Source organism: Bison bison, unplaced genomic scaffold, assembly GCF_000754665.1.
Source record: "Bison bison bison isolate TAMUID 2011002044 unplaced genomic scaffold, Bison_UMD1.0 scf7180017864499, whole genome shotgun sequence".
Taxonomy (NCBI): domain Eukaryota; kingdom Metazoa; phylum Chordata; class Mammalia; order Artiodactyla; family Bovidae; genus Bison; species Bison bison.
Genome location: NW_011495058.1, coordinates 7,847,564 through 7,858,108, shown reverse-complemented (window position 1 = coordinate 7,858,108; position 10,545 = coordinate 7,847,564). Strand labels below are relative to the sequence as shown.

The 10,545-nt window shown below is 42.3% G+C and overlaps 1 protein-coding gene across 3 annotated transcripts in view; it reads left to right on the top strand.

The window, feature by feature from the left end:
- The window catches only part of SUGCT (succinyl-CoA:glutarate-CoA transferase), a 783,088-nt gene extending 774,343 nt beyond the window's left edge, over positions 1-8,745 (top strand). The window contains exon 14 of one of the 3 annotated variants that reach the window (XM_010829093.1): positions 8,058-8,745. In XM_010829093.1, coding sequence (XP_010827395.1) covers positions 8,058-8,143 — 86 coding nt within the window. In that variant the 3' untranslated portion in view covers positions 8,144-8,745. Of the gene's footprint in view, positions 1-2,316; positions 3,218-8,057 lie in introns of those variants that run through there. The other 2 variants (XM_010829095.1, XM_010829091.1) reach the window with 2 other exon arrangements.
- The last annotated feature ends 1,800 nt before the right edge of the window (positions 8,746-10,545 follow it).

The window sequence follows — 10,545 nt, the reverse complement described above, 5'->3', positions numbered from 1 at the left end:
CATGTATGGATGTGAGAGTTGGACTGTGAAGAAGGCTGAGCGCCGAAGAATTGATGCTTTTGAACTGTGGTGTTGGAGAAGACTCTTGAGAGTCCCTTGGACTGCAAGGAGATCCAACCAGTCCATTCTGAAGGAGATCAGCCCTGGGATTTCTTTGGAAGGAATGATGCTCAAGCTGAAACTCCAGTACTTTGGCCACCTCATGAGAAGAGTTGACTCATTGGAAAAGACTCTGATGCTGGGAGGGATTGAGGGCAGGAGGAGAAGGGGACGACAGAGGATGAGACGGCTGGATGGCATCACTGACTCAATGGACATGAGTCTCAGTGAACTCTGGGAGTTGGTGTTGGACAGGGAGGCCTGGTATGGGGTCGCAAAGAGTCGGGACACGACTGAGCAACTGATCTGATCTGATCTGATGAGGAGAAAAAAAGAAAAAAGAATTTCCCTGAGCTTCAGAGAAGGAAAGCTTTGGACATCAGTTGGAAATTGCCGTTTATCTGGTGTGGATGGTATGTGTGACCCAAATGTGCCACTTGACAGTTTTAGGAGGTCTGTGTCCTCTCTCCATCAACAAATGGCTTCCTCGCCATTATCTTTTCTGAATGGAATTCTCCTAGATCCTAAGGCACATTTCTGCTTTATGGACTGACATTATGTTACCCACATGTACTTGGGTTTTATCTGTTCTTCCTATGGGCTCCCAAATCCAGAGGAGACTGGGAAAATCTTTATGAGATGGAAACGTACTGTTCTGTAGTCTTCCTGTGACTCTCTAATTTGTTTTCCTGAAGGCTCATCAAGTGAGATGTAAAGGACAGCCAACATAAATATCATTTATTGAATGAGGCAGCAAAGGTAAAATCTGTTGAAACAGTATGTTCCTCAGTGTCCATCAAGCCTGTGCATGAAAGAGTGAGAAGATGAGGCTGCTAAGGTTCTGGAAAGTACATGGCCTTCAGTGTGAGATGGTTCAGGTGGATGAGGATTTGCATCTTGTTGCTCTTAGTTATTAGTTATGTGTGCATGTGTGCATGCTGTGATCAGTTGTGTCCACTTCTTTGTGATGTCATGAACTGTAGTCCATGAGGCTCCTCTGTCCATGGAATTTTCCAGGCAAGAATACTGGAGCAGGTTGCCATTTCCTTCTCCAGGGGATCTTCTTGACCCAGGGATCAAACACCATCTCTTGCATTTCCTGTATTGGCAAGCTGGTTCTTTACCAGCTGAGCCACTGGTGAAGTATATGACCTTGAACAAAACCTTAGCATTTTGGACTTTAGTGTCATTATGTGAAGAGTTAGGATGAAGGCCTTCCCTGGTAGTCCAGTGGTTAAGTCTCTAAGCTCCCACTGCAGAGGGCATGAGTTCGATCCCTGGTCAGGGAACTAAGATCCCACATGCTGCATGGTGGAGCCAAAAAGTTTGGGGAAAAAAATGAATGAGGATGATAAAATCCATTCCCAGCAGTTGTTGAAATCCTTGCTTTAGTTATCCTGTTTGTGGTGGCTCAGTGCTCAGCAAAGAGCTGAGAGTACATATCCATTTCCCACTGCACTGCAACTGTCAAACAAGGTGATGGGGTGGCTTTTGTCATCATAGTGGCTGGCAGGTTTTGTGCATTATGTGGATTTGGGGATGCTTACTTTGTGCTTTCTGTTCATTACATCATGTAAACCCTTTCATCAAGAATGTATGGTAAACATCATACCCGGTTTAGTTGTGGAACACGAAGCTCAGAGAAGTTATATAATTTGTCCAAGATAGCTCTTCTTGAAAGTGAAAGAGCTGATACCCAAACAGAAGTCTCTCTGACAAAGAAGCTTGCACCCGTAACCTCTTCTACCACCTAAATGCTTCACCCAGACTCTGGGTGAGGTCTAGTTGATCGGCAGTCTGTCGAACTAAATCTTGGAACGTTACACTGGATGCTGAGTGCTAAACACTTGGGTTACCTTCACCTGGGGTCAGATTTCCAGAGAGACACTATGTACCTGTGTCACTGTTCTCTGGGACCCAGAAAGTCAGTTCAGCTGAGTGACTTACCCCTGCAAGTCTTTGCAACGGGCCTGGCACACACCAGGCACATCCATGCAGCCCCCAGCATGGTGGATGACCACTGCACAGTTGTCTAAAGCAAAGTCAAGGGAAGCCACATGTGCAAATACATTTCTTTCTGAAACGATGGTCCATCTGCAAGGGTGTAACGGGCAATGATATTCTTGGCATTCATTGCAAACACCCCAGGCTGCTTGGGTAATGAATTTCCGAGGGTTAGTCATTAACAGGCTTCCTGCTTTCCTCCCGCTCTGACAGGCCCAGCTGTGAGATACAGTAAGTTCAAGATGTCAGAGGCCAGGCCGCCTCCCCTTCTCGGGCAGCACACGACGCACATCCTGAAGGAGGTCCTCCGATACGATGACAGGGCCATCAGGGAGCTGCTCAGCACTGGAGTGGTGACCCAACATGAGGTTGAGTGACAAAGGAAAAATGCTTTTCTGCAAAACCACATCTGAATACATTTTGCTAGCGAAGACAAAACAGCCTTTCTGGACCCTTCTCCCCAAATCTGGTGCCTGCCACTGAAGAGTTAGAGGAATTCCAGATTTCCTGCCTGGCGTCTCCAGAATGGCTCTGGTATCAGTGAATCTAGTGCTTTCTAAATGTACCCCACCTTTCATTCCTCACTGTTTTCCCCCAGATAATAGATTAATTGCAGATTTTTTTTTTTTGGTGAAGATTTTTTTTTTCTGGAAAAATGCATTCCTCATTCTAATTACATTAATAGCCCAAACGTTTGCCCCTCCAGCCCACGCAGGTCTGAAAAAGAGCAGATCTCTTGATGTTCTTTACTTGCACATAAAGTCCTCATTTAAACCTTTGTTAGGAAGTCAAAGCAATAAGCAGAATGACAGTCTCGGTGATTGATTTTAAACAGAATAACTTAATTTGAGCTCATGAACCCTTTGTTAATCTGTAATTTAAACCATGGAATTTGTTAATGTCCCTTATAAAACTGAACTTCATTCTCCCCTGTGGGGGTAAATATTTGCTTTATGTTGTGTTTCTTTGACTATTTCCTGAGACATGCAGAAAATCACCCCCATCAATGAATTTTGGGATGTGTAGGTATCTGCATGATACCTGAGTGAAGAGTGGTTCTTTTATTGGTACCTTATTTTGAGCCAAGTGCAAATGCAACACATTTTTAAATGAATGTCAGATGAGTATCTAGGTATTAAATAATGTCTGTGTGTGTATGCTCAGTCATATCCTACTCTTTGCAACCCCGTGGACAGTAGCCCAACAGGCTCCTCTGTCCATGGGATTTTCCAGGCAAGAAAACTGGAGTGGATTCTCCAGGGGATCTTTCTGACATAGGGATTGAATTAACATCCCTTATGTATCCCGCATTGGCAAGCAGATTCTTTACCAACTGTACCACCTGGGAAGCCCCAAATAATGTCAAAATAATGACAAATAGGAAAATGAAAGGAAAATATTTCTTTATATTCTGAGTATCCACTGAGTAGAAGAATATAGCATGTCTTAGTATTAAGTATTTGCATTTAAGTATTTGTCAGTGAATTAGAAGTATAGAAACATTTGTGTCCAGAAGGTGGTAACTGATTTGCATCTATGTTCCAAGATGAATTGTCACTCAGATTGCCAGTCACTCAAGCCTGGGTACAGACCAAGGAATTAGATGACATGTGATCTATATCCTGATATGATGACAATTCTCTCTGTTAGGCACATATATCTTAAAGCCATGTCATTACATGCCAAATGGTCACTGAAAGTTAAATTACAGATGTTCATTTTTCAAATTGTGATTTAGAGCTAGTTTTCTTATTGTGTTCTTTTTCATTGGAAGGATTTGAGCCATTTATCCATGCTGTAAGCCTCAGTGTGTTTCTAGAATTAAGAATTCCAGATAACTAGGACATTTGTCTGCTTACAAACCCTTATGGGATTTTATAGAATAATGCCTACTAATTCTAGAAACAGTTATTGTCTTCTCTGCTTTCCTCTTTGTGGACATCTTGTTCTGAAGAACTCCTGCTGTTATCCTACTAGTTAGAATTCCATCATGCAAGGGTAATTTGATACCTTCTGCAGTACTTTTCCCCCAATGGCTAATTCGTAGATAGATATTTGGAGACGTTCACTTCAGGCCAGACATCTAAATGAAATTCCTCCATGTATATACAATTAGTAATGAAAATGGTAAAAGGCTGGATGACAGAGATTTGGCAAAACCACATATCCTGAAAGATGTTTCTCCACCATTATTCCCCCAGTGATCCAAGCTGATGTCTTGAAATGCAAATTACTTGGTTCCTAAGCAGTAATCCTAAAGATCTGGGTCATCATATGTAGCAGGACATTGATCATTCAGAGAGGGTCACAAAATGCCTCAGAAACCTTAAAATCAAACAAAAATATAGTCTTGGTCCACAGCAGAGTCACCATTGGAGACTATCTCCAGTGTAAATGTGTATGTAGCTGTTCAGATTTCTGCCTACACAACTCAAAATGATCCAGAAGAACTTTGAACCTGTTCATCCCTCAACAGATATTATTTACTCTACTGATTTAGTGAGAGAAATAATTTAGAACATATCTCAAATTTAGGTAGAGAATTAGTCCTGGAAGAAACATTGTGTTTGCTGAAATTTGTAACATGTCCCAGATCAAGTTATGCCTATAGACAATGTGTTGTTTTAACTATCAGGATGTATTGTACATTTCCAAAGCTGTACATATTGATACATTACCATATTCTCCCAGTTCTCTTTGTGTCAAGGCCTGGCTTCTGACAGGCTGATGTCTGAAGTTGTTCTTCAAATTTCTTAGCAACTCCCAGGTTTAATCATTATGGAATTGAGAGAGTATCCACGAGCAACTAAATTTCCTTTCCTTGATTTTTTTGCTTAAACTTCCTGCTGCCATGGTTTTCTGGTTAATAGAGCTTATTTTCCAACTTGCAGTCTCATATGCTGAATGTTTCCCCAGAAGAAGAGAAATGAGCATTGTTTTGTGGGACTCCTCTGGTTACTTGGTGTTCTTTCCATGTTCAGTCCATCTACTAGGAGTTAGAAGCACAATCAAGATTTAAAAAAAAAAAAAAAAAACTACGGCAAAGGAGGTTTCACACAGGCTATTTCATACTACTAGTTCCTAGCTCGTTAGGCTATAACCTAGGTAACCCCACAGAGGGGGGTGCTTTTGCATAAGACTTCAACACCCCTGTTTTCTGCCTTTTTCAGGGAAATTCACACCCACCAGTCTCTATTTCACCTGAATTTGATGTCTTACCACCAACTCTTTGGTCCCATGATATTGGTGTGTTGTCTACTTTTATGGGTGTGAGTGTTGCTTGTTACTCTTCCAACTGGCTCAAGGCTGCCTTCACGAACAGGAAACATTCTCCAGGTCCTGGACCAACAGGCACTGAGAAAGAACATCACCAGAACTGAGCAGATTGGTCAGATCATCTGCGTCTGCTCTGATGGCTCATATGGCAAAGGAGACAGGTGGAAAAAAAGGCACGTTCCTCAACCTCCATTCCCTGACCCCGGGCTATTTGTTTTCAAACACATCCTCCAAGATTAAGAGATTCTTCTTGCATTCACTTCTCTTCGGGGGAGAATATCCACTGCCATGAGTCCCTAAATTCTTGAGTTTCTTCAGACACAATGTGCCGGGAAAAGTGGCTATTCATTTTGAGAGTAGTATCAATGAGCCTTAGAAGGAGAGACTGTCAAGCTCATTTCTTCTCCCTCTCCATTTTAGAGTACGATCATTATTTTGGTAAAGAGGATGAGAAAGTTTGGGGGGAAAAGGTTCATAATTCTATTTCAAACATCTGTTGGAGAAAACAACAACAACAAAACATTTATTTATTTTTATAGCAATGACTTTTTATTGTATATTTGGGAGCGATACTGAGCTGGAAAGAATGAAGCTGGTTCTGAACTGCTTCTGAGAACCTGGCTTTTGCTAGTCTTACTAATTTTTTATTGGAATATAACTGCTTTACAAAGTTGTGTTAGTTTCTGCTGTACAACAACATGAAGCACCATATGTATACATATATGCCCTCCCTCTTGAGTGTCCCTCCCACCCCTACTCCCATTCCATCCCTCTAGGTCTTCACAGAACACTGAGCTGAGCTCTCTGTGTTATACAGCGGCTTCCTGCCTGCTATCTGTTTTACACACGGTAGTGGATATATGTCAATGCTACTCTCTCAGTTCATTGCCTCCTATGTGTCCATAAGTATCTATTTTAAATATAGCAGTGTGCACATGTCAATCCCAAACTCCCAATCTATCCCTCCCAGCCACTCTTCACTCCTGGTAACCATAAATTTGTTCCTAAGACTGTGTGTCTGTTTCTGTTTAGTAAATAAGTTAATTTGTATCTTTTTTTTCCTTTTTTTTTTTAATAAGAGGCTGTGGTGGGCAGGATAATGGCTCATCAAAGAAGCCCATGTCCTAATCACCAGAACCGGTGGATATGTTACATTCCATGGCAAAAGGGAATTATGATTGCTGATCAGCTGACCTTAGAATAAGGAGTTTATCCTGGATTGCCCTGGGGGGCCCAACATAATCACCAGGCCTTTAAGTGTGGAAGAGACAGTGTCAGAGTGATGGGATGTGAGAAAGACTTTCCCGATTATTGCGGGATTTGAAAATGAAAATGAATGAGGGCTGTAGGCATTTTCTAGAAGATGAAGAATGCAGGAAAATTGGACTCTCCCTTAGAGCCCTTGGAAAGAATGTAGCCTTGCTTGACTTTAGCCCAGTGAGACCCATTTTGGACTCATTTTGGACTTCCGATCTCCAGAACTGTAAGGTAATGAATTTGTTTTGTTTTAAGCCACGTCATTTGTGATATATTGTTATAGCACCAATAGAACACAAATACAGAGGCTGTTCTTCCTTAGTTTAAAAGTCTAAAGCAACAGGAAAATCACTGTCTTGCAAAGTGACTAATTGACACCTCCCTGTAGTTCCATTTTTTTCTTCTTTCTCTTTTTTATCCCTACTTCCTTTTTGACTTTTCATTTTCTCCCCCATCCTTTCTCTGTGGCCATGTTTATTTCCTCCCTCTCCTTTTATCTCCTTTCCTTTCTTCCTCCTCTTTTTGTCCATGTTGTGTAGGTGTGGACTCCAAAAGCTGCCACTGACCTCAAGAAAAATACGACTTGCTCAGTGATCTGGAAGCTAACTAGTAGTAATTCTGGCCATGACTTCAGCTTCACATGCAATTTTGGCTTAATCTCTGGGTGGGGTGAGCCCTAAATAACTGGCTGCCTCTTTTTCTCCCTCAAAACTCAGGGAAAGAAATGAAGGGGTGTTCCAGGTGTCATCCCAGGCTGGAGCAGAGCCTTCAGGCTTACCTGTCACACGCCCTCACTGCTAAGAAAAGGCACCAATAAAGTGGAATACAGAGCAGAGACTAGACTCTGTGACAGTGAGGTCTTGCTGTTGTGATGGACCTTCCATCAGAGAAAGGGGAGGGAGGGCTTGACGGTCGATAGTTTTGTTCCAGCACTTGGCCTGGCCCTTTGTTTCTTGCTTTTTCTTGGAGAAGTCAAGGCTACCAGCCTTCATAGGAGATTAGTATTTTGCTCTTAGTAATTGCAGTCAAATGGCCTCCAGAAGAGTGGTACATTGGGACATCCCTGATGGTCCAGTGGCTGAGATTTTGTGCTCCCAATATAGGGGGCCCAGGTTCAATCCCTGGCCAGAGAACTAGATCCCAAAGACTGTGACTAAAGATCTTGCATGCAACGAAGTCCATGGGAAGCCAAATAAATAAGTAACAGAGTAAAAAGAAGAGTAGTGCCTTCTCCTCTGCCTTGGTTTTGCCATCTGTCAACAGAACACAAAGACCCTCACAGCTCCCTTCGCTTTCTCCTTTCAAGAAGATGAAAAACATTCAGACACATCGGGTCTTTTCTCTCCCCATCCCTTTCTTTGCAAATGAACCCCATGTCAGTCTGTTCAGTTCACACTGGTTTCTTTGTCTCCTGACCACAGAGGTTGGAGGAGTACTTCCTGCTGCTCGTCTACATCTGCATCCTCTCCTCTGGCCCAGAACTTACGCACAAATGCTCCACCCGTGAAGCAAGACACTCAGCTTCAGAACACACAGCCGAGATGCTGAGAGGAGAGAAACTAATGTTAAATGACCACAGGGAAATATCTTTCTTTCTACCCCTTTACCTCTTGGAGAACGCTAAAGAAAAATTTGGAATTCCAAAGCATCTCTTGGTAGGAGACATGGCAACACATATTCGTCCCAATAGATTTGGATTTATGCTTTTAGATTTTACAAAGAATTTCCTAGCTGTTCTTGACTGAAGCTTTGAAATATACTACAAATGAACATCCGTATGTTCTTTCTTTGCAGAGGGTCAAGAAAATCATAGCACCCATTTTAGAAGGACTGTTAAAGATTTACTATTTCAGGGGATAGAAAATAAACTATTTCCAGTATTGTTATAGATAGCCAAACACGCTTGCAAATGGCATTGACACAGATGAGGAGGCAGAACAGAAATACAATGATCTACAGGTCACCTCTGGAAGAAGTGTCCAGTGAACAGGACCCTGAATGTTCTCAGCCTGATTTGCTGAACTGTGCAGATGGAAAAATACGACAGAGTTAGAAATATCCAGTTAGTAGAATTTCCTTTTCTGGGCCCATGTTTCCCATCTTTTTTTTTTTTTTTTTAATTCACTGGAGTACAGTTGCTTTACAATGTTGTGTTAGTTTCTGCTGTACAGCTGAGTGAACCAGCTTTATGTATACATATATCCCCTCTTTGTCGAATTTCCTTCCCATTTAGGTCACCACAGAGCACTGAGTAGAGTTCCCTGTGCTATACAGTAGGTTTTCATTAGTTATCTATTTTAGACATAGTATCAATAGTATATATATGTCAATCCTAATCTCCCAATTCATCCCACCACTGCTTCCCCTTTGTTTTCTATGTCTGTGCCTCTGTTTCCCATCTTCTGAATCCCGAACATGTGTTTGGTTCTCCAACTTTGCTTTGAGTGAAAACCTAAGTGAAAGGGTATGGGCCCAGCATGCGAGCAGAGGTGGTGCTCAGGCCTTGATAAGTGACTCACTTAGCTGAAGTCACCGACAAAACCCCGCAGAGATGACATGATCAAAACTCTTCCTTTTGTGTAGCTATACTCGTATGACCCAGGTGACATGAGGTGAAATGAGTAGCTTGGTGAGCCTCTGTGTGGGTACATTTCTGGGGGAAGGTTTTTTGAACTTGGGAGAATGAACAGTCAGAGCTAGAACAGGCCTGGCTGGGGGAGGAAGAAGATTCTGCTGGTAGTCAGACTTAGTATCTTTCATTTCCTGAGCACAGTGGAAGTAGATTTTCTCTACTCATCCCATGAAATAAGAGCTCTTATTATATTCCCTCTCCCTTTCTTTCAGGATGCATAATAGATATAGTTCAACAATGGTGGCAGATCTTCTCATGAGTTTTATGACTGGGGTTAGATTTGATGCTTTATAATAATAATAACACCAGCAACAGTATCTGTTAAAGTCTAATGTATAAAGCCCTGTCCTGGGACTTCCCTGGTCGTCCAGTGGTTTAGACTCCATGCTTCCACTGTAGGGAGCACAGGTTCGATCCACGATTAGGAGACTAAGTAAAATCCCGCATACCTCACAGCATGATCAAAAGGGAAAAATAAATTAATAAATAAAGCACTGTCCTAATCAATATATGTGTACTAACACGATGTGCCTAGGAAAGCCTTAAGGCTACTGCCTGACGAGAGTAGCAATGGATACACACACACTTCATGTCACAATGGACACACTCACACCGTGTGTCACTGAGCGTGTCACAGTGGACACACTCAGGTCCTCTGCTCCACCAGTGTGAGTGACACCCCCACCTTCATTATCACAGACACTACCTTCAGATCATGTCCCTAGAACTCATGCACCCTAGGACACTTTGGGATGTTCAGAAGGATAAAGGGCAAGACATGTCAGGAGCAGAAAGACCGTAATCCATTCATTTCAACCTTTGCAAATGCTCTAGAAACAACAGGATTTATAAGAGGATCAGCTTAACTCAAACACTGTCAGCAAAACCCTCAGGAAAGTCTCTTCAGGCTGCCACCTCAGGGAAATAGCACAGTTTTTCAACTGTTAAATGTCCTAAGAACATATACTTCTACCAAAGAGGACCTTAGAATGCTCACCCCACTCCAAAAGATTTTTCTGTGTATGAATTTATAGATACAGCTTACCATTTGTGATTCTTTTTAAAGGTTGAATGGAGCCATAAGATTGCTGATGAAATACGTTAAAAGTAGCTCTCCCAAAGACCACTGCCGGGAAAAATGAGAGAGGCTGAACACTTGGACTTAACCACTTAGGGAGGCACCGTTTAGTGTCCTAGAGAACAACCAGCACACTGCTGAAATCGAGACATGGAGAGAGAAAGACATCCAGTGGAAACAAATGCTGGCTTATCAGAGA